General features: G+C 41.2%; 1 protein-coding gene across 2 annotated transcripts in view; it reads right to left on the reverse strand.

The window, feature by feature from the left end:
* Positions 1 to 21,230, reverse strand: part of met (MET proto-oncogene, receptor tyrosine kinase) — a 99,063-nt gene extending 77,833 nt beyond the window's left edge. The window contains exons 1-2 of one of the 2 annotated variants that reach the window (XM_079679803.1): positions 20,905 to 21,230; positions 18,218 to 19,418 (exon numbers count right to left, since the gene is read on the reverse strand). In XM_079679803.1, the coding sequence (XP_079535929.1) occupies positions 18,218 to 19,417 (1,200 nt within the window). In that variant the 5' untranslated portion in view covers position 19,418; positions 20,905 to 21,230. The remainder of the gene's footprint in view (positions 1 to 18,217; positions 19,419 to 20,904) is intronic. The other variant, XM_079679802.1, reaches the window with a different exon arrangement.
* Between the last annotated feature and the right edge of the window lie 4,022 nt (positions 21,231 to 25,252).

Genomic DNA, 25,252 nt, shown 5'->3' on the forward strand with positions numbered 1-25,252 from the left:
CAAAAACACTTCAGTAAACAGACAGGGTTTTTTATAGAAGCGGATCTTTATGAAGTCACCATAAAACATTTCACTGCGTGTCGTGACAGCTTGCAGGTGGCGGCCATTTGAGTCTCCACTCGCTGCATGACGGGGCAAACAAAGTCTTTCCTCAGGGAGCCGATCATGAATACATCATTGTGCTACTTTTTAACACTTGTAAAACTCCTGGAAGTTGGCATCTGGTTTTTTGCAGCATAGCTCAGCTCAACCTCCTTCTCTCACACTTTACGCATTATATCAAAAGATCTTCAGGGACCGGGCTCTGAATAATTTCGCTGCATCTGCTCGCTCTCGCTTATGGAGCCATCAGGCCTGCAGCCAGAGTGCAATGCTCAGTGGAGCAACTTAGTAAACTCTCTGCATGATGAGGGCTTGGTGCCATGTTTTACTTTGAGAAACATGCAGGCTTGAGGTGTGTGTGTGTGTGTGTGTGTGTGTGTGTGTGTGTGTGTGTGTGTGTGTGTGTGTGTGTGTGTGTGTGTGTGTGTGTGTGTGTGTGTGTGTGTGTGTGTGTGTGTGTGTGTGTGTGTGTGTGTGTGTGTGTGTGTGTGTGTGTGTGTGTGTGTGTGTGTGTGTGTGTGTGTGTGTGTGTGTGTGTGTGTGTGTGTGTGTGTGTGTGTGTGTGTGTGTGTGTGTGTTGCGTGTGTGTGTGTTGCAACCCAACGTTAACAATGGATTCTAGACTATAGGCTACTGGTCATCATTCGTCCCAGAAAAGAATAAAAACAACAATTGAAAACTTGCAGAAGATTTTGTCTAAGCTTAAAACTAAAAATAGTCAACAGTTGTTTTACTCTCAAGACGTTCAGTTTACTACCAAGCAATCTCAGAGCTCTCAAGTCTCACGCATTTCACTCCATTCACACGCTCACACGCCACACCTTGTATTTCTCACGCCGAGATTTCTTTCCAGGGTACCGCCCACCAAGTTGCGCCGCAATTTTGTAAACAAACAAGGCTTGCTTGAGACGCGTGCACTCCACTAACAACCACCCCCCCCGTTGACATTCGCGGTACAGAGGGCTTCATGGTAAATTTGAGGGGAGCAAGAAGTTGGAGTACCAAACACCGCTGCCTCAAAAAACTTGAGAGCCCTGCAATCTGCTGAGGCGTTTTAGCGTAAAAAAAAAACAACCCTTCAGAACAGAAAGGAGAACTATGAACCACTTCTTCCCATTTTTAACAACTTAAACCAAAATACGCCAGATACAGTAGCTACCATCTAGTACACTGTCATGTTATGCAGTGTCTACACTTGTGTCGTGTGTGAATTATGACCGTGTAGTGTTGTCTCGAATAGCAAACGGCTGCTGTGGCCTCAATGGAAGTAACTATAGCCGCTGCTAGCTTGATAGCTCGATAGCTAGCTACTAGTGTAATTGTTTGGGGTAGGAAGATTTGGGAAATTCTTTCATCACAGAAGCGGAAGTGTGTTCGGACATTAAAGTACAATACTTAAAAAAGCGGAAAAAATTATTAACAAATAAAATGAAAATTAAAAAATGGAAAAAATGATATCAAATATAAACAAAACAATATAAAATATTCTGGATAATTTAAATAAAAAGTCAAAAATGCTACAGGATGTCATTACAGACTGATCAAATAACTGATTCTGCGTTCACCTAAAACTAAAATGAGTCAACAGATGTTTTAGGAAACCACTTTTAAATTCACTCAGGGCATTACCTAACAAAGAAATCTGCTTAGTCTTTCAACCGTAAAACACACCATTCAGTTCCCAGAAAATCCACTCATCCCTCTCAGGTGTGAGCTTGCCTTCCTCCTGCATCATGATTCAAGCCAGGATCACCAACGACGAGGAGGATAAGATCAAAGCCTGCAGAGTATATCTGTGTCCCAGGGATCGACCCGATAGCTCCTCTGTTTGTGAGGCATTGTTTTGGTGGTAAAAGCCCTTCAACTATGCGGACAGAGAGCTGGGTTTCTTCTCTCTTTGCCCCCCATTACTTAAGTACACATGCAGGCACAATCCTCTGCTAGCATTGTGTGGGGATTACTGGGTGAAAAGAATGGGTTGGGGGTGGGATAAGCCCTCAACTGGGGTGAGACCTTTTCTGTTGTGCACTTTCATTTGGTTAGGAACATGTGGAGTACTTTATTAGTTATCTGTGCATTCAGGAAGCATGGTGATGTGGTTGATAGAGGGCTTTTGTAAATGGTCCACATCAGAAGAGACTGAAAGTGTCAAATCAGAAGCAAATTCTCACGAACATCTGTAGTTTATTTATTAGTCCAGGTTTTGACTGAGAGTTCATTTAGGATTTAAAGGACGAACCGGCCAATGGTTTCTTCTTGTGGTGTTGACCAGGTCTGCATCAGACTACAAACGGAAAAAAAATCAAACTTCCCAAGCAATGTCTGATCGTTTGAAGCAGAGTTGCATAGTGTTGATATTTTTTCTTTAAAGAAGAATTCATAAATATATCAGAATCTGGGAAAGTAAACTAAAAAACATCATCACGCAAAAGAGACTTAACATATCCAATAATCAAGATGTTCTGACTAACTTCTAAAAAGGTAACGAGACGTGCCGATAGCTTTGGTTTTATCTGCTCAACGTTTAACATATCCGTCTTCTTCTGGTTCTACAGGATGAACCGGACGAACGTTTCTGCCAATGCTTCTTCTTCCAAATCATGATTTTAAGGGTGTCCATTATCGTTTGGCCCGGGGACAACAGCTGGAAATGAGCAATGTTGGCTAAAGCTGCCCCTTTTACAGTTTTTTATGACAGTTGATCAATGGGACTGTCCACGACTCTATAAACAAATAAATGAAACTAAACAAACTAAATCAAAAAGGCTGTGTGCATAAACAATGTACTGGAGCTACTTCAACTACAAAGTACTACATCTCAAGGAACATGGAGATGAGATAAGATTTCATTTGTGTTTCCCCAGCGTCCCCCCCCCCCCACAGGCCTGCAGGGAGCGTTTGCTGCTCGAGCGAACTCTGTGATGGTGAGCGTTTCAAAGGGCCGGACTCAGACCAACATGACGAAGCTTGAAGGATCCCGAGCCGAGGAAATGAGAGCGATCCGAGGTCGAAGTGAGGAGATTGCTTTTGGTCCTTCATTTAGAGCGCGGGGGACGACAGATAAGCATCCACACGCCTCATTTCAGGAGAGCAGGATATCACAATGTGGTGAACTAGAAGAGTAGGAGGCATGCTGCTGATTAGGAAATAGCTCGGGGGCTTTGACTCATAAGCTCAGCGGAGCACAGATCCTCCATATTTGACACTAAACAAGTGTATCATGAATGGCCTTGGGCGCTGCTGGCAGTCTCCTCCGTGCTGGTACGGAAAGCATTTAAGAAATCCAATCGGAGATGAGTCTGTCAGCGGGAAAGTATTTGAGCGAAGTATCTAATTTACTCTTGTTTCAAAACTTGACTCTACCACAACGACCATGAAGCCACTTTGTGTAATTGGCTGGAAACAAAGCACGTTATCCGTCAGCCAACAACAGCACGAAGCCCAAAGCTATGTTGGATTGTTTGCAATAGATTGTAATCTGATTAAATACTTAATATTAAAGAGGCATAATTCACATTCCCAAATTGTTGTTAAATCAATCAATGGTATAAAACAGTTAATACATCTGCATGATTTGACACATTTGAGAAGGTTAATGACTCGAACATGAGAAGAGAAATGTTTGATTGGATGCAGCCGAGTTGCATCTGACGATATTTGATTTGGCAAATTATAGTTAAAGAAATGAATAAATAAGGAAAATAAAATTTGAAAAAAGGTCTGATTGCCATTGTTGAATTGCTTGCACTAAAAACTCAATTAACAAAAGTGTAAAAAATAAAATAAATGCAAAATCTGACTAATTTGAGAGGCTGGAAAAGTGACAGATGAGAGAAAAAGGTGTTTATTCAAAGTGGTACTAGAACATCTTATCTGTAGACTGAATGTATCTGTATGTGGCTGATGTTGGCTGCTGGTAGTTTCCCACTGTGTACTGGACGGCATCTTGCAGGCACTGGCGGTTTGCACATTTACTACTCTCCTCTTTATCTACGGGAACAAAGATAAGATGTGCATTGTGCACACAAGAGCCTGTGCAAAAGACTTTACTCACGCTTGCAGCTTTCCAGCACAACAAGAACCCAAACTCCCGGGATAATCATTAACGCGTGAACTCAAGAATAAACACTGACACTGAGTGGATGTGAAATCATGTGGAAAATCCACCAGAGAAATGCCTGCAGACAAAATCATTACACACAATACAAGTAGTGTAGAAATAAAGTTGCTGCAATCTGTGAAATATTTTATTCTCTAAGGTGATCATTAGACAAAGAAATCCATAGAAGATTAATGATTCATCGTGGCATAAATCAACATGTGACATGAGCCCGTTTAACTTTTAAGGTGAGGTTATTTTTCTAAGTGTAACCATCGTACCATCACATGAGATAAAGGAAATGTTTTTGATCCCTGATGTGCATGTGGGAGCTGACCGAGCTTTCCTCACGCAGATGGACCTGCCCGGACACGGATGCCAGTTTGGGGGTGTGAGTGTGTGTGTGTGTGGGGGGGGGCGGGCGGACACACAGCCAGCTTTTTGAAAACACGTCACCATACGGCAGTCGGAGTATGTCGGGTCAAACACTGTTTTTCCGGGATAATATGACACTAAACAGTAGCTTGCACCTTCCTTATTCTGTACTCGCTGATGAAGAACATTGTTGCACTGAAGCCGCTAATTACAGTATTTTGTATTCTTCTTAACTTACTTTAAATGTAATTTGTTGATTTTCTTTTTAAACACAAAATCTCTTAACTAAATACCCAAAATGTACTCTGAATTGAGGTTTTAGGGCTGCAACGCATATAGTTACATCACTTTGTAACACTCGCACTTCTATTAGCTAGCGCTCCAACACATTGTACGTGATAGGCTAAGGGGCGGGACATCTCTAAGCGGTTGACCAATCACAACAGAGCTGGCCAGCTAACCAATCAGAGCAGACCGGGCTCTGGTTTCAGACAGAGGGTGAAAATAGCTTTTTGAACATTAAAGCATGGAGACATGTCCCAGTAGAGACACTACATACTGATATACACCTGAACATCAGCAGGAGAGGACTCTTTAAAGTAGAGACACTACATACAGATATACACCTGAACATCAGCAGGAGAGGACTCTTTAAAGTAGAGACACGTCATACTGATATATACCTGAACATCAGCAGGAGAGGACTCTTTAAAGTAGAGACACTACATACTGATATACACCTGAACATCAGCAGGAGAGGACTCTTTAAAGTAGAGACACTACATACTGATATACACCTGAACATCAGCAGGAGAGGACTCTTTAAAGTAGAGACACTACATACTGATATACACCTGAACATCAGCAGGAGAGGACTCTTTAAAGTAGAGACACTACATACTGATATAAACCTGAACATCAGCAGGAGAGGACTCTTTAAAGTAGAGACACTACATACTGATATACACCTGAACATCAGCAGGAGAGGACTCTTTAAAGTAGAGACACAACATACTGATATACACCTGAACATCAGCAGGAGAGGACTCTTTAAAGTAGAGACACTACATACTGATATACACCTGAACATCAGCAGGAGAGGACTCTTTAAAGTAGAGACACTACATACTGATATACACCTGAACATCAGCAGGAGAGGACTCTTTAAAGTAGAGACACTACATACTGATATACACCTGAACATCAGCAGGAGAGGACTCTTTAAAGTAGAGACACTACATACTGATATTCACCTGAACATCAGCAGGAGAGGACTCTTTAAAGTAGAGACACTACATACTGATATACACCTGAACATCAGCAGGAGAGGACTCTTTAAAGTAGAGACACTACATACTGATATACACCTGAACATCAGCAGGAGAGGACTCTTTAAAGTAGAGACACTACATACTGATATACACCTGAACATCAGCAGGAGAGGACTCTTTAAAGTAGAGACACTACATACTGATATACACCTGAACATCAGCAGGAGAGGACTCTTTAAAGTAGAGACACTACATACTGATATACACCTGAGAATCAGCAGGAGAGGACTCTTTAAAGTAGGGACACTATATACTGATATACACCTGAACATCAGCAGGAGAGGACTCTTTAAAGTAGAGACACTACATACTGATATACACCTGAACATCAGCAGGAGAGCTCTCTTTAAAGTAGAGACACTACGTACTGATATACACCTGAACATCAGCAGGAGAGCTCTCTTTAAAGTAGAGACACTACATACTGATATACACCTGAAAATGAGCAGAATATGTCCCATTGGTTGATTACTTGTCAGATCACATTTTCCAATGGACATTTGTGATGATTTGATATTAAAAATAGTTGCACAGGAGTTTTCAGTTGACAGACTAATGGATTCATCGACATTGTTTCAGCTCTAGGATGATACAAAGATGTCCCAAGCAGGTGCGTTAATCAATTAGCAGTTACGTATATGTCAGCCCTTAACATCCAATCTTTGAACATCAACATGTTGTGGTACTCTGCTGTGTTTACCTGTGTGCGCCTGTGCATGTTAAGTCTGTGTGGAAGTGTGTGTCATGATGAGATCGATGCAGGTCGCTCAAAGTCTGCAGACCTTATCTGATTAAAACACACAGTCTTCTTTATACAAACGGAGGCTTGCACTGAGTAAATACAACGTTAGGACATCGTTGTTTTATTATTCATGTTGTTTCCCGTTAGTGAGTGCTGGATTAGAGATGGCATGGACAGGCTGGAGCATGCAGGACGCAATCTGGGACATCTGAAGTGCAACAACTCGAAAAGTGCAAAGATACCTCTGTGCTTATTTTATATTTGTGTTTGTGTTTTGGGCCGTCCTACCTAAGGAAGGATTAGCTTCTTGTGTGGCACGTCACTGACGCCAAATGGTACAGATAATATCCCTTGATGAAATCAGACTTAAGGGTGAAACCTTTTGCACCCTTCAACAAAAGAGACTATAGAATTCAAAATGTTGTTTGTCATCTTCTCTGATCTACAGTCTTCACGACAACCACTTTAACACTTCAGAGAATTGGTTCAAAGTGTGACCAAGAATGTAACTCTCATAATAACGTTTTCTCCCTTAAACCTCTGAGCTCCAGTTGGACCGTTACTCTGAAAAAACGAGGAGGAGGCCTGCAATCTCTTGCGAGGCAGTTGAAATAAACCCTCTTGCCCAATTTCTACACATTTATTGGGGTATTTACTTTTAATATCAGATAATCTAATCATGTTTCTCCATACTGCAAATCTAATATTGCTACTTTTGTGTACTCTGTGCATGCAGGACATATTGTGTCTTCATGTACCGTAAGTGAAATGGAAAAAAAAACAGTAGATTTGAAATGCATTTTCTGGCTGACAATGTTTACATACTGTATTTTCTGCACATGAGCTCCAACTGTCAAGATGTCAAATATTTAAAAAGGTCAAACGGCTACTCCAACATAAACGTTATAATGAAAGGATTCCACTTTAGATTAATTTAGAATAGATTCAACGTCATTGTTCGTGCACACAATACAACAACATGCACTTCACACCGATCCAGACTGAGATAAAAAAAATCACATTAAGTTCATGAGGAAACAGATTATTTGCAGCATCCTTACAAAAGACTCCACGTTATTACTTCTTAATGATGGTAGTGTTGATGTAATGTGTCCCAGCTCCTGTAAAGCCACTGATCTGCACATCTGCTTCATACAGAGGGAGAGTTCACGCGAACAAATACCAGTTTAATGATGGCATGAGCAGGCTGGGGCATGTGGGGCGAAACAGCGTGACGTCCACAGCAGGAGCCATTGAATCAGCATTACAGAGGTATTAAGTCTCTCTGTTGTCAGCCTGCTGCAGGGCTCGTCTCCACTGGAAAACTACAGCGAATGCATGAAATATCAGAGACACTTAGACGGTGATGTGATGGGTCTTACCGAATCCGTTTTGGTTTCAAGAGGATATAACAAAAAAGCAGTAGAAAGACAAGTTAAACTTAACTAGTGTGCATTTAGTTTGGTCGAAAACTAAAAAAGGTACCATGGGGTCAGATTAGAATTTTCCAAAGGAAGTGAAAGTGAGCTCAGAGGAAACTATTTCTGCTAAAAAGTGAGCAATGATTGAGAGTCCGAGCTAAACATGTCAGATGTGTTTATCTCACACTGCCGTAACTTTAATTAATGTACCTTTGGTATTCATGTTTTATTATCTTTGCTTTTAAATGCCATTTCATAATATGTTTCTTAATGCTCTTAATATCTTTCATTGATGGAAAGCATTTTGAATTGTCTTGTGTTGAAAGGTGCTGTATCAATAAACTTGCCTTGCCTTACAACAGTGCATCTTATCACAGCTCAAACACGCCAAATGTTTAAAAATAAACTCTTTGGCAACCTTTGGCAGTGTTTAGCGTAGCTGTAAGGCAGATGAAGTAAACGCATACTTATCTGATCTAATATGTAACACACTTGATTTGAAAGTTTTACGTAACAGCTCACGGTGAAATAATCAGATAGACTGAGAGTTCGGGAAATGTTCCTGTCCTGTGTTTCTTTATCAGTGGTTGATTTTTTCATCTGCTTAACATCTGTACTCCCCCTGTTGAATTCCTTTCATCTGTTACAGTTAATACCTTTGAATTCTTTTGAAAAATGTATGATGAATAATGTTATATCATCCAGTACATTACATTACATCTCACTTGTTAGACACTTGTATCCAAAGCAACTTACATACTCAATACTGTGGGTAATCACCACAGGAGCAATTTGGGGAGAAGTGTCCCAGGGACACCACGACATGCTGACTGCAGTGGGGTTTGAACCTGAACACCAAAGCACTAGTCCACTGCGCCACACGCCTCCCAGTACGTAAGAGATTAAACGGAAAGACACAAATGCATCTGGGGTTGCTTTTAAGTCTTTTAGGCCAGGGATCATTTTGAAGTTCAGAAGATCAGGTTGGAAGTCAAGAGGCAAGAAGGGCTGGACATGATATATGGATACAAAACTGAAATGGTCATACAAGACTAGATATTGTCTCATAATATGGCATTTGCGCTTCCTGGTTTTAAAAGCTGCACTACTGAAAAGTGTCATTTTTGATTATACCCACATACCGAGTATTAATCAAAAATCTCATTGCGTGCATATTTTGCCTAGTACCCTACAATATAGTTCAAATATTGATATAGTGGCATTTAGTCAAAACTATTTTAATAAGTCCTGTTCAGGCAGCCTGTGTAGTTAATGAATGAATATTATTCACATTGCCATATCAAGCATATATACTGTATATACCATTTTAATAATGTCAAACTCCAAAAATATAAACGTCAACCTAGGGTAAATTGTAAAAAGAAGTTTGAGCAACCTCAACAATGAAAGCCCAATGTGCAACAAACGCACAGGACAGAGAAGCGGTGGCATAATTACAAGATGAAGACACTTAACAACAGCTCAAAGTTAATGCATATTTAATACTCAACTAGGCCTGAAATTAGCGGTGTTTCTTTTACAGATTCTGAACATTAACACCGACTGCAAACACTCTTTGTTGTTAAGTTGCATATGGCTTCAGTGCATTATGTCTTTAAAGTCTTCATTGCACAAGAATAACCTCTGATTATAACCTTTTCATTATGTCACTCTCGTGTGTGCAAATATACCCCGAGTATTGGAAGTCACATAAGTGGCTTTGTGTTTCATAATCAGAAATTATTAGGGATTCCTTACCAGAATAACATAAAATCAATGGGCGTCTATGGCTGCTCGTTTAAGGATTGTTCATTAAAACAGGCGGCATAATTAAAATGACTGTCGGTCAAAGGCGACTCCCCGCTGGAATTATATTACACACACTATAATCAATCAGGCCGAAGATTCAATTTAAAAGCAATCAGCATTTGGTGCGTTTTCTCAAATCAATGCTAATCCAATGATAATTCTGACCCGGCAGATCTTTATTTTTAGTCTCAAATGTTCCTTCTCCCTAAATGGGGAATGAGGCCATGCGTGTTGGGGACGCTCCACATCTCTGCACACAACATTAGCCAGTAAAATGGCCGTACTTTAGGAGAAACTGTCAGGCAGCAGCACATCCAGGGGGTCAGATCAATAGTTAAGAGAGTGCTTTTGACTCAAAGAGGCAGGGAGATACTAAAAGGAAAGATTTGGTTACGTTGTTATGCAACAAGGTTACGTTTTGGTATTCCAAATTGGAAAATGATTAGTTTAAAGTATAATACTGGCTCATTAAGTACTCAAAAAAGTGTGAATTTACTGTGGCAATCAAGATTAGTGGTTATCGATTTTTGTTGGCTTTTGTAAATAATAGACTCACTGTCAGTTCAACTGTTTAAAGAGGACATGTTCTGCTTTTTTAAGGTTCATATTTGTATTTAGTGTCTCTAGGGCTGTACCCGAATATCCGAATATTCGTTCGTCGGAGTACTATTCAGGTTTCAATTTCGATTCAAATTGAATTGATTGAAATCTCCAATATCAACGTAAGAGCTTGTGCCTCATCAGGGGGTGCTAACATTTAACCATAAACGTTATTGTTTACTTTCCCCGTCTTTATATGTAGATATTACTTTTTCTCCGTTAATCTCCGTCACGTTGTTTCCATAGCAACAACAACTTCCTGTCAACAGCGCTAACTCTCCTTCAAAATAAAAGCATGTCCATACAAAATAGAAAGCCAAGCCAAATTACACTTAAGACATATACAACTGCAACAAAAGTAACAAACACAATGCGATATCATTTTCAATTTCAAAGAACACACATTGGGTTACATTAACAAATAACTATAAAACAACAATACTGTAGAATAACTAAATGAATGACGTGAATACACCGAAATACACGTGTTGAAGCGGTTCGCTGCCGATTAATATGCCCCCACGCACGGGCCGAATATTCCCTGCTGATTACTACCGAATATCCGAAGCCCGAAAAATGGTATTCGGGACAGCCCTAAGTGTCTCTTATGTGACATTTAAATGCTTTAATGTTCAAAAAGCTCTTTATTTTTCTCATACTGCCTGTGCTGCAGCACCTCTTTTCACCCTCTGTCTGAAACCAGAGCCCAGTCTGCTCTGATTGGTTAGCTGGCCGGCTCTGTTGTGATTGGTCAGGAAACACAGGCATTTTAGCCTTTGCAGACCATTTCGTGCATGTAAATGTAGTGACTACAGGAAAGGGAAAACCCCAAAATGCACATTAGGGTCCCTTTAAATAGAAACATTACGTAGAAAATTAGCATATTTCAGAGAGTACTACCAAAACACAGTAATCAGCAGTCAAACTCAACATCTTCCGTTAAAGAAGAGCAATTATGTCTTCAGTTTTCATCTCTTCATGTTAGTGAGAGACAGAAATGTCCCCGTAGAAACAACAGCAGATTTGAGCCATCACCAGACAGCTGAAAACAGAGCCACTCATCATTACAACATTTATCAAATGTTAGTGCTTAAACTGACAACCAGCACTTAAAAACTTCAAACACGCTCTTACACTGAGCCTTTTCGACCTCCTCCAGATCCCTTCTGGAAGTTTTCCACCAAAAATACTCCGTTTAGAGCAACACAAATAACCTCATGTGTGCTCAAGAATGTCTTCCCCGAACATTTTGGCCTTTTATGAATTTATGGTTGTGCTTATCTCATGATAACAGAGATCCTACCTGCCATATGCCACTGACTACAAGCCATAAATATATTAGGCTGTTCTGTGATTAGATAACTCAACAACAAGCTCACAGCACCAGCATCAGATGGGCAGTTGTTCAATTATCTTTTGTCACGGCAGTTACGAGGCAAGAGGATACACGTAAGACTGTCAGCAATAAAAGAGAAGTTGGAAAACGGCTTCCCAGTTTCACAGAGATAAAAGCTCTTTTGGCTGCAGCCGTTCAGATGTCGACCTGCTGCGTGTGTTGGGAGGCTCAAAGTCAAACTATGTCTCAAACAGCAGGTTCTTTTTGTGTCATGCAGAGAAAAAAGTCAATGTTCTGTTTTGGTTTGGTCAGCGTGTGTGTTTGCGTTGGAGGTACTAAAAAGGGAAGATTGAGTGAGGACATTATCGCAGCTGCATAAGAATGAAGTCAGCATTATTTAAACAAAACATATAACGCTCATTCAGATTCAGACGCCTCTCCTGGGACATGTCTCCATGCTTTAATGTTCAGAAAGCTCTTTATTTGTCTCATACTACCTCTGCTGCAGCACCTCTTTTCACCCTCTGTCTGAAACCAGAGCCCAGTCTGCTCTGATTGGTCAGCTGGCCGGCTCTGTTGTGATTGGTCAACAGCTTAGAGATGTCCCGCCCCTTAGCCTATCACGTACAATGTGTTGGAGCGCTAGCCAATAGAAGCGCAAGTGTTACATAGTGATGTCATGATGTCACAGAAGTAAACAAAGGCGTTTCAGGCAGGGGGGGAGAAACTCCCGCTGAAGGGAACACAGGAAAAACAAAAAGCAAGTAATAGTGCCGATTTAAATCTAACTTATATGTAACATAATTGTTTATCATTTTGTTACGCATTTACTGAGATAGAACCCTTGACGCGAACCATCTTGTGTTCAAGGTGTTCCAGAGTTAGTAACGGAAGGATCTATGATAATTATACGCCACGGAGATGCTCCTGCAGCCCTTGCCACAGTAATAGCATTCTTCACGTCGACCTAGCAATCAAGTGAGTCAAGAGGAAAGAATTTCTAATAGTGGAACAGCAGACTCTCTCTCCGAGTGATCAAAACAACAGTTCTCATACCGCCAGTCACCGTCAAAGAGGAGGGAGCAGACAATCACTGTTTGGGGTTTCAGGAGGGAAGGTGTTCTCAGCGTTTGTTAAAGCAAGAGTCTTGTTCAATAGTCTGAAGCTGGAGCGGCACGAAGCTTTGAGCTATTTTAGGGTCAGAATCAGAAACGGGTTGATTACCAGGTAGGCTGACAGTCACGTACGAGGAATTTGACTTGGTGTTGTGGTGCATACATACAATTAAAACAAGAATTAAAAACACAGATAGAGAACTATAGGTGCTCTTCCCGGGTGAAATAGCTCAATGTACTGTATGTAAACACTACATTAAACAAGACAAAACAGAGAGCACCAAACCACTGAGGCAGCCATCCGCGGCGCCATCTTGATTTTTCCCTTGCAACAGGGCGGTTTTTGCTTTGATCCCATGCACGGTAGCTCCACACCCTCTGTGAGCAATCAGAATACAGCTGCTTCTGACTTGTGGATGACGTCAGACTAATCTTCTCACATCTGTTCACCAAAGACGCCAGAAGACCTGCCTGAGGGCCGTCAACTGTTTCCAGCTTTTTTTTTTCCTACATCGTGACAAAAACACTTCCAAAATACGCAGCACACCAGCTGTCACAATGATTTATGTCGAGTTAGAAAAAGGTTTCTTCCAAGTAGGGACGACTGAGAGGTAGAGTGGTCGTTCAACAGTTCGATAACCAGTCCTGCAGGCTCTCAGGGGCTCAATGTGGACTTTACACGTCAAAGTGTCCTTGGGAAAGATATCAAACCCCAAATGTGTTGGTGTGCCATTATATAGCATACTGTATAGAGATGTCCCGATCCGATCACGTGATCGGGGATCGGAGCCGATCACGTGATTTTCAAAAGATCGGTATCGGGAGAAAAAAATCGGGGATCGGGATTTTTTTTTTTTTAAATACTTTTTTTTATTTTATTAATTGTTACAAAACAAAAATGCCCATGTTCAAGTCCTAAAGTCATCCTGAGGCCTTAGTTTTGGTTTCAAATGACACAACATCATGTATGTGTTGCTTCTTTGGGGCTTGTTTTCATAGACCTGGTTGCTTATTTCTCTCCAATCTGGCAACAGAGTGGGCAGGGCGCAGTGTCTAATTGTAGCAGTAAGCTAACGAGTACTGATAAGCTTTATTTTGTTTTGATCCAATGCTGCACAACTGAACTGATCCAATGCTGCTGTGAAAGAAAGAAGCTATATCCATGTTGGATAGAATATCACATTTAAATAAAAAAATAACCTTAAGGGACATCTTGAATGCTTTTTTTCTTTTTTTCCCTCTTAATGCATTGCATAAAGATCGGATCGGGAAAAATCGGTATCGGCTAATTGTCGAAATCAAATGATCGGAATGGGATCGGGAGCAAAAAAAGGTGATCGGGACATCCCTAGTATATGCCATTGTATAATGTCAAACTCCCAAAGAATAATCATAAACCTACGGTGTACTAAAAAGCTTGAGCAGCCTCAGAAGGAGCAACAATGTCGGAGGTGTTTGAATGTCTGAATAATGACTTTTTTATGTTTAACAGCTTTAAGAGGGGTTGAAAAGCCCATCACCAGTTGTGTCCTTTCGTAAATAGACCCTCTAATGTACCACAGATACAACAAGAAGCCATTTCAAGATGTGATGCTTCAAAAAGTCGATCATATAAAGATCAATCTGGATCGTCACCAATCAAAACATCCACCCGGAGGTAGCAAAAAGGACAACAAATACATATAGTAAAAGTCAAATTAAAATCGAGCAATAAAACAACCGTCACACATTGTAGTTTGAAGAGGTGAGCTTTTGTACGTGTTCCGAAGCTGGTGAGGTCAGTGCAGTCTCTGATGGGTGGTGGACTTCCACTTTCCCACTGGTGCCATAACAGGTGGGGGGTTCGGAGAGTGAGGGGGGGGAGGTCAGAGGAGGATCATCTTCCGCCCAGCTGCTGATGCCCTGTTATCCCCGAGCCATTCATCACGGCTCGCTGAGAGTCAGATATGCAATGCCCCCGAACCCCCCCCCCCCCCCGGCTCCCAGCATTCCTCCCTCTCCCCTGCGGATCTACGCCTCTGAGCTGATGTTCCCAAACACCCGTCATGCTGCTTTCAATCCCTTTATAAGAACCACTAGTCACTTTCCATGTGTGATGTCTTAACTGCAGCCTGTGTCTTTCAAATCAACTACTTTGACCCCTAACCCATCACCGTCCCCCTGCTTTTTGTTTGTTTGTTTGTTTGTTTGTTTGTTGACCATGTAAAGCGGCCTTGGGTCCCTTGAAAGGCGCTACACCAATGTAATCTATCATTATTATTATTATTATTATTATTATTATTATTGTGAGACTATGCAACTTATTTGCAATGCATGCTCCACAGTTTGGGGTCTCTGTAAGCTTTCCGAGCACTGATTGGTTTCCATTTTTTTCTGGACAGTATGAGAAGCACTTAGTCGACTCGTCAAACTTGAGTTTCGTAATCCATCAAGTTCCCAGTTTATTTTAAATGTGGTGTTCTAGCAGCTTGCCAAGGAAGATACACATGTGCCAACATGAACAGGCGGGTCATGAAATACATTATGGACATTTAGTGGAGATTACTTCCCAAACAAACAAGCAATCAGAAAACAAAGCTCCAGAGAAAAGACAAGCTGATTCATGGAAGTAAAACATGAAAATATGTAAAGAAAGAATATTGAGCGTGTCTCAGGCTTCAAGGTTACAGACAACGATCATTGAGATTGAATGTTTACTTAAGTGTGTTTACAAGAGGTAAACAAGAACATTTAAGAGACTTGCTGTTATGAAATCTGAGACTCTGGACTCAAGAGTCGGCTGATTTTCATACCAACCAATGGATCTCTGAAATAGTAGAAGATGCTGGAAATGTTTAAAGCTGAGCAGCATGGTTTTCAAAAATGATTGGCTGTGTGCACAAGAACTGATACTTTGGCTCCAAGTCAATGCTTACATGTACATGTTCCGTCAGGGCATAACAAATCAGAAAGGATGAGCTAGACTCACTGTGGGTGCATTTCAATCTGAATTGTTTTCACTGTTAAATCTATAATGTAAACAACAAGTGCTTTTCAGTTAAAAAAAAGCGTTTAGCCATGTCAAATATAATGTTATCATGATGTGCTCAAATGTAATCTTGAATAAAGACAGTTCTATGAAGGCGATGATTTCACAGAAATATAAAATATACATTAGAGATGGAATCATTGACTTCCTGCAAAAAGGAAATAAAGAACTGTATATTTGTTGAAGTAAGCTACAAGAGAGTTATTGTCAAATGGTTAATGTGGCCAAAAATACCGTCACACCCAATCCGAGATGGTGCATAAGCGTGATTAGCAGCCAAGCAACTGCAGCAATAAATTACCCCGCAACGAGGTGGTGTTGAAACTAGTTCATCGTACAGAAAGTGGCCTGCATAGTAACACAGTGTTTTGACAGAAGCCTTCGTCAGTATTGAGCTGGTTGTTTGCTCAGGACTCTGGATCTACTCCTGTGTGTGCTTGCCCTTTAAAATATAATTCAGTGTATAAGACATTGCGGGGACTCAGCTAATCCACTGCCTGGCTGTGATAGAGTATGGACTGATGCTGAGGTTAAGTAAAGATGAAGTCAGTGGGGGGGGGGGGGGGGGGGGGGGGGGGGGGGGGGGGTCACCCCTTTGACAGGGTGGTCTGCAGTTAACTTCATGTCCTTATTGATCAGGTGATTCAGCTGATTGATTGAGTCCATGTTGATGGATATGAGGTGAGTGACTACAGGGAAGGTAACAACTGCAGGGGGGGGGTACTTCAGTGCATTGCATATGAATTGTGCTGACTTTCTGCTTTTGAGGGGGAATACATCGATATTAGTACATATTTTCAAATCCTCTCTAACCCAAATACAGCTATCTTCCCCTCGTGTGTTCTGCAAGACCTGTGCTACATCCCTTTTCATTTTCAGCATTATTAACTGGCTTTTTGCACCCAATCTTCACACATTTTAAACTTATGGTTGCACGTCTTCTGACTTTTAGTCCGTAAAATACAGTTTAAATACTTGGACCGTTAATTCAGAAGGTATTTTTACGATGTTTTCCTTTACCAAATATTGTGCCTACTGCAATTTTAATACTGAACCAGTCCATAATGTGATTTTGGAAAAATGTTTAATTAATTACACGGCCCTATGCATAATGACAGGTTGTATTGAGGTCATGTGACCCAACCACTCAAGACATTTTTACCATTCTTGCCTGGACATTTAGGACCATTTTACAGCTAAAAAGAGTCCCACAACATTCACCAAATATGCATATTCACCGCCTCAAACCAAAGCTGAAAGCTGTTGTTTCATTTTGAATACAATGTGCGCAGTGCAGAGCCAACACTGTGAAACAGATGCCCTTTCAAATCGACAATCATGAGAATGTAAAATGTATTTTATCTCCTGAAATGTCATATTAAAAACACACTGTAATCAGGACTCTGTTTCTTCACATGTACCTACGATGCAGTCTTACATGTATGCTCTCTACCAGAGGGGTCAGAGGTCAATAGTGGGTCATGCTTCAGTGTCTTGCTCAAGGACACTTGAAAACAATGATACAAGGTCCAGTAGACACACCGTCTCAACCTGAGACCACCCAGTTCCTGAGACAGTCTCTCCAGCTAACAATACAACCTGCTTGTGCTGAATAAACAGTCAAAGCCTATAACTCTAAAGATAAAACCCAACCAAGCCATGCATGTACAACAGATGACTGATAGAGGCTTATTTTATGTGTCGTGAAAGAAGTCGTAAAACCAATTCATGATGACTCCTCTGCTGCAGAGACTTGGACTTGTTTTCTCTCTTGGATAGAATGAACATTACTTAATCAAAGGTTATGACTGAAATGTCTAAAATACAGTTCCTGGGCAAAGTGTTAGGGTTTGGCATCACAGAAAGACACACTACCTGGACTACGAGACAGGTCCTTTTAAATGCATTGTAAACATGTTTGAACCGTACAGTACCAAGTTTTGCAGCTGTAAACGTATCCTTCTCTCTACTGACTGTTAAAAAGCGTCAGACATATTCACACAGAAGAAACCATTGTAGAAGTTGCATTCACACATACAATAGGTGCAGTTACACCATTTCCTTGGTTATTTTACCCTAACATAATTGGTGAAAATGTATCACAACTTAAAAGAAGAAGCAAAAAAAAAACATTTGCTAGAAAAATGTTTGAATATTCATGAAAAAAAAATAGCATTTCCTCCAAGAAATCAAATGCAAAGTAAGAGTTCTACAATGGCTACCACTGCACAGTAAGCCCCGCCCCCTTTCATTACTCACCGCATTGTAGCAGGAATTCTTGTTAGATCCTGTGAAGTGAAACGGGTCCACTGTCTGGCACTTCTGCATGTAGAGCTTGAACATTTTGTTGATGTGTTTCAGGGACATGATGCAGACGGCTGAGTTCGCTGTCGGCTCCGGAGAGTTCGGCTTCCCCTGAGCAAACGCTGCGAACAACACGTCGTCGCCTCTCTCCACCTTCAGCTGTTTCTGCAGCTCAACGTCATTCCCCACCTTGGTGACGTGTGCTGCCTGGAGGATGTTAAAAACCGTGTCAATTTCCGGCGAGCGTCGTCGCCTTTTATCGGTGCTGATGCATTCGAGGGGCATCTCAACGTATCGGCGGATCACGTGGTCCGAGGAGCACATCCGGACGATGCGGGTGTGGTAGGCCTCGGATTCCATGCTCACCCGCTGCACCGTCAGGAAGTAGGTGAACGGTCCACTGTGGAAGGAGTAAACATATCGCAGGTAGTAGTTTCCTCGTAGCGGTGGAATCAGGTCCATGTACGAGAGGTCTGAGTAGAAGGTGAAGCCGTTCTGGCTCGTCTTCATCTTCCGAAGAGAGATGGTATGGGGATGAGTTGCACTGTCCGATACGTTTCCTGTCCCTGGGATCTCAGAGTTCCCGACGAAGAACGTGATGAAGTTGCTCTCCACATTAAGCACCTGAGAGCCTGAAGCACTCACAACAACATCCGAGTCGATGAGTTGACCTTTGCCTTTCCTCCCTTTGTCGGCGAAGCAGTAGACGTGTTCGTCGACGGTTTTCGGGCTAGTGTCGTCATCGAGGACGTGACGCCGGCAAACGCCATTGTCCGCCGATCCGCAGCTGTACAACCCTTTGTCGTAGATGTTCTCCACCACCAAAGCAATGTTGTGGTTGTCCACCTTGCTGCCACTGCTCGCGCCTGTTAATGTCTGGCCACAGGTCTCGTTGGAAAGCAGCGGCCCCGTGTGGTATTCTGACAACTTTGTGAGGTTCGGTGCCAAGGCATAGATCCTGTTTACAGCCCCAACATAGATGATCCCATCCAGCGTCACCATGTTCTGGATCGGGAAGTCTGCCGTGAACGTCGGGAGCTCGTAGTTGACCGAGAGGTTGAGTTTATTGGTCTCGGGTGATTTATCACACTGGCCCTGTGCACTGGAGCACAAGACCCACAGCAGCATGACGGCATGAAGCAAGCGGGGATTCATCCTGTTCCAGAAATAAAAGACATGAGAAATTAGTGGGTAATGTATCCCTTCTGGGACACAAAAGATTCCTCATGAATATCTTTGAATAGGTGGCCTCAATTGTCTGGAGTAAGCGGGAAAAGGCGCTGAAAAGGGACCACATGAGAAAAAGAAAGGGATATCTAAATCCCTTTTGAGACTCATAGATGGAACTGTGTCAGAGTATGAAACCAGGGTTTACTCACTTCACCACAAGCAGTGAAAGCATTCATACTGAAGTGACTAAGAGTGATATGGTGACATAAAGCTTTAATATCAGCCTCCTAATCTTGGCTGCTTCTACTCCGGACTGCAATGACCCAAGACAGACCAGCAGTGGGACCTGGGTGAGCACTTCTGCGGCGCTCAGCTCCGTTCCCAAGTGACCACAGCGAGAGGCAGAGCAGTGAATCACCCAGAGAGCCACCACCAGCCTAAGTTTAGACAGCGAGGGCCCGAGGGAGCAGGGATAAACTTAATTAAAACAAAAGAGGCTGCAGGGAGACGGCAAAGGGGGACCATCCTGCAAAATGATAAATAACCCCAGCAAGTAAGTGGTAATCCACTGGGAGATGCTTTTAGAGGAGGGTGGGGGGGTCAAGGGAGAACAACACCAGAGAATTTGCAAAATGTGAATTTGCATGCTCCCCATGTGCATGTGGTTTTAACACCAAATGCAAACCAAAACAAGGCAATAACGTCCAGCGCAGTGGCTTTTGCGTTTATGCCCACAGTGTTTCATTAAATCTCTGAGATTCCCCGTGTGCACATTTAGACCAATTTAAAACGGATGTCTCACTGTTAGTACTTTCTTTTTTTAAGTGCCAGTAAGAGGAAGAAAGCTCAGGTTTATATTAGAACAGAGTTTCAGGGAGAGTTAAAAAAGGTGCATATTTAAAAAAAAAAACTCAAATATATTACTTATACTTCTAAGTGCCAATATTTAAAGGTGACTACGGGAAACCTATAAAAGGATTATGTAGGAAAAAAATGATGAGTAGTCTAAATGTTGAATCTAAAATACATACACTATTGTTTTAAAGAACATTAACACCGTATTATAGTCAGTTTTAATTTATGAAGGACATAGTGAGATGAGTTCCGTCTTGTTTTGGTGTAAAATGATGAGTAATAGTTGGCATTATTGCGCACCTGCACACAACACAATAAAAAGTTACTCCTCATGGCACAGCTGTGTTTTTTTAAAAGGGACAAAAGGCGGTGGGAAACAGTGAAAATGTTTTCAGTTTGAGAGGAAAGTGACTCATGGCGAAAGGTCTCAGAAAACACGTATGGGAAGCTGGTGAAATGGTGTCAACGAGGCTGAAAAAACATTTCAAAAACTGACTGTGATATCAGAAGAGGAGGAGAGAGTGAGGAGTTTCAGGGACAGGTTTGCTGCGTTTTTACGCACGGAATCAAAGTGTTAGTAAAGTCAAGAACATACAATGAATGTGGAATAAACTCACCTGTTCGCGAGCAACAGTGTAGTAAGTTCCTTTAATTCAAATCATATTTCGCTGGGCTCCTCAAGAGCGGGACTTCTTAACTTTCTCATCAAGTCCAAACTGATCGCTGGGATTTTCTATTCTTCTTCTCCGTGAAATGACAAATTCCCAGAAATATCACTCCGATTATTTTCTTCTCAGTCAGATTTGTGGCTGTTTCTCACTGTAGTTACACTGTAGTTAGTTGATCGCCACCTGGAAGCTGTGAGTCTCACCACAGACTGACTGACTGCATCCAGCAGAAACACGCTGCTGCTGCTGCCGCGCGCTCACTGATCCTCGCTCTGGCTGTGCGTAAAGCTCCGCCCCCTTTCTCTCCAAACCCTGTGACGCGTCCAGGTGCTGCTGCGGCTCCTGTCTGTCTTCAGGTGAGACGAACCCACACAGGTAGGAAAGAAGGCAGATAGGAAAACCGAGGAAAGGGTAAATTATGAGATATAGTTAGTGGTAATCATTCGGTACAGAACCGCCAATTACAATAGGAGCAGCAGGATGTTCAAAGACATACATTTCAATCAGCTGAGGCGGTTATCCAAAGCGATTTACAATAAAGACAATAGACCATGAAGATACAAACTCATAACAAGAACAACAATCATGCAGATATATTCGTTTTTAAAAAAGTTGGGTGAGGTGAATTCTTTATATTTGTTGAAGGCACGTTTATTCCTAATGTAATGCATTTTTTCTGTACAACAACCGATGATGGAAAAAGTACTCAGATAAAACTTTACTTGATTGAAAGTAGCAATAAGAAAATGAAAAAATACTCTGTTCCAAGTAAAAGTCCTGCAATCAAAATCTTACTTTATTATGAGTAGGCTACAAAAGTGTTATAAAATATACGTCCCAAAGGTAAAAGTACTTGTTATGCATAGTGCACTATATCAGAAACATATATAAATAATATTAATGACTTAACTGCTGGATATCTTAACCTATAATGATATATAACAATTTTTATTTATTAGTTGATTTATTTGTATAAGCTAATAATCTGCATCTAAATAAATGTAATGGAATAGAAGTATGAATACAAATAAAATACTCAGGTAAAGAACAAGTACCTCAAAATTATACTTGAGTAGATTTTTACTACATTCCACCTCTATTAATAACCTCATATAACTTGAAATGACTCATAATGATCTATTCTCTGTTGTTTGATATTGTTGTTTGTGTGCAAACCTACACTATTATTAGCTGTTAACTCCTTACTCCTTACTTGGTTTGGAGGAACTTGGAGAATGCTTCAACCACACTCTGAAGAAAGGGCTTCAAACCAATGATTAAGCACATTTTACAGCACAACATGGGCAAATAATGTGCCTTGGCTGGCCATCAATAGAGCACCGATGTTAAACACTTAACAGAAAAGGTCACACAGGGAATTCTTCTCCAACTTCCACCTGACTCAGACTACTTGGGTTAGTCAAGTTAAAACGGCTCACTCAGCCGTGTGTGTGTGTGTGTGTGTGTGTGTGTGTGTGTGTGTGTGTGTGTGTGTGTGTGTGTGTGTGTGTGTGTGTGTGTGTGTGTCTGTGTCTCAGCCATGAATCACAGTGGCCAGAACAAAAAAAAAGCCTTTGTCCCACTTCCTGAAAGGAGGGCAGTACGGAATGAGACTGGAAACCCTGATAACAGAGCGTGGATGGGGAATTAATGGCTACAGCGGCACAAACGGCTGTTTGCACTCACTTTCTGACGGACGCACTGACACGTGAGGCTTTAATGAGACAGACGGAAGACGAGAGTGTTCAAGTGGTGGATGAGTGATGGGGGGGATCTGTGACATCTTCTGTGTGAAACCTGACATGGATGTGCAGGTAACAAGTGTTTACACACATTCAGTGCCATCGCAGAGTAAAAGTTCCCTGTTTTTAATGATAGACAGCTGGTTCAGATCCATTGACTTTTCTACCCTCAACTTCCTGATTTCCCAGAGGACATCACTGTAACTTCTGCCATCACCACAGAGAGCCTTTACACTGCCACTGTACATCATTAACCTTTATTTCGTCCCAAAGGACCATTGAAAGAGGAATGTTTATTAACAGTGATGAGCTACAAAACATGAGATTATGGTAAACGAAACAGTCCAGAAAGACAAATGACATTTTTGCATTCAAAATTAAAAAACAACACCAAAAGCTTAACTTTAGTATAAATACAGAAAGCCAAGAGGTTGTTAATTAGCATGAATCGTGTTTCATTAACCTTAGAACATTTTAAAAACAAACAAACAACCAATTCTTAGGGTTTCATAGTTATGTGCAAGACATGGAAGCATACTTGTCAACCCTCCCGATATTCGTGGGAGACTCCCGATTTCATTGCCCTCTCCCGGTTTCCTCCCGGGGTCATATTTCTCCCGCATTTCTCCCGATTTCTGACAAAATCAGATTTACACACGACTGTTTCCACTCGGACTTTAATACAGCTACACCATTGTTTGGTTTCCATGGTAACACGTCTCTTTATTAGCGCGAGCAATTCAAAGTCTGAGAGGGTGAGGCAGATATTCACAGAAAACAGAACAAGAATCGACAACTACTCTACTCTCTGCTCACTCCTTTCCTGTCAAATACAGGTCCAGCCCACACATACTGTATGCTCCATCAAGGAAGGTGCTACAGGCCGCAAGGCAGTGCACTTACAACTACAATAAGCATGTTAATGTTAATCTAACAGATTAGTTAATGTTAATCTAACAGATAGCAAGTATGCATGGAAGATGTTTTTCTGGATACAGTCACTTTGTCCAATAATAGCATGATACCTCTTCTTATTATCTCACTTATTTTACATAAATAGTTTTAAAAGCCATCGACTAAATGCCTTAAAATGTATCTAACTTCAAGTCTGTTCTTGCAATTTCTTGGTTTCTCATGGTCTGAAGCTCCATATTCTTTCCCTTCTCACTGATGAGCAAGACCTTCCACTCCTTCAGTCTTTGAAGTCTCTTTTGTTTTGCACGAGGAACTGTGCTTTATCTTACCTCGGGGCATTTCTGACGCAGAAGCCACGGGGTGTGTCTGACACAGGGTGTGTGTGTGTGTGTGTGTGTGTGTGTGTGTGTGTGTGTGTGTGTGTGTGTGTGTGTGTGTGTGTGTGTGTGTGTGTGTGTGTGTGTGTGTGTGTGTGTGTGTGTGTGTGTGTGTGTGTGTGTGTGTGTGTGTGTGTGTGTGTGTGTGTGACTGTACAGGCAGGGGTGTGTCTGTGTGGCTCCCGTGGTGGTGAATTCCATTTTGGCTCTTGCCCTTGTCTTGGCGGGGCGAAGGAGGAGGAAGGTTTGGTGGCGGTGAACCTCACAGTGCTGGCATGCTGAAAGTAGAAACCCTAAAGTGTGACGTGTGCAGCAGGAATGATCTGCTGCCACCACAACACCTGCAGGACAACAACTAACATGTACTACTGTGTATGGTTAGACAGTAGCTGACATGATGGAGGAATTTGTGAGAGTGTTGACATTAAAGGGTCGGTTAAACCAAATTAAAAACAACATGACACTGTTATAGGAAAGCCTGAAACCAGAAGAGATGAAGTGGTTATAGATTAATATGCAGGATGAGATCTGCTCAAATAAAAAATGAAATGAATAAATAAATGACTCGGTAAATAAATAAGCGATCAAATGTTCCCAAAAAATGGTATGCATTATTAAATCAAACAAATGCATTCATATTTTAGTTTAATATGTATTTGTATTATTGATTCCTGTATTAATTTAAATTCCAATTGAATGTTCCCTTTTATTTAATCTTTTTACATTTTAATTCATTTTTAAATGTATTTAATTATTCGTGCATTTATTTAGTTTTTTTATTTTTGTATTTTCCTACTTTTTATTTAGTCATTTTCTACAGGATTTCAAATTTGCTATGTAAAATAACTGGATTTAATACAAAGATAAATAAATAGATAACTAATTACTGTATTACCACTTTTATCTACATATTATTTTCAGTATTTAATTGCAGTTAAAGGTATTACTTAAGTCATTTATTGATTTTTCCATCCATATTTCCATACGTTTGGCTTTGGGATCAAAATCATCACACATGGGTTTTCCAAATGTTTTTTTTATCATAAAGTGAATCTCCTCACCTGGGCAAGTTCAACCAAATCTATCTGCATGACTAAAAAAACAAAGTTATTTTTGTAATTAGCTTCCACTGACCCTTTGAAAGCCATCACAACAGCAGCCATTGGACTCAGTACGGCTCCCTCTGCTGGCGCACCAGCTAAAAAGTCATTTTTGATCATTACAAGAATTTAAGGTGAACTTTAACCTACTGGATAGCAGAGA

Source organism: Notothenia rossii, assembly GCF_949606895.1.
Source record: "Notothenia rossii genome assembly, chromosome: 5".
In the NCBI taxonomy this organism is placed as follows: Eukaryota; Metazoa; Chordata; class Actinopteri; order Perciformes; family Nototheniidae; genus Notothenia; species Notothenia rossii.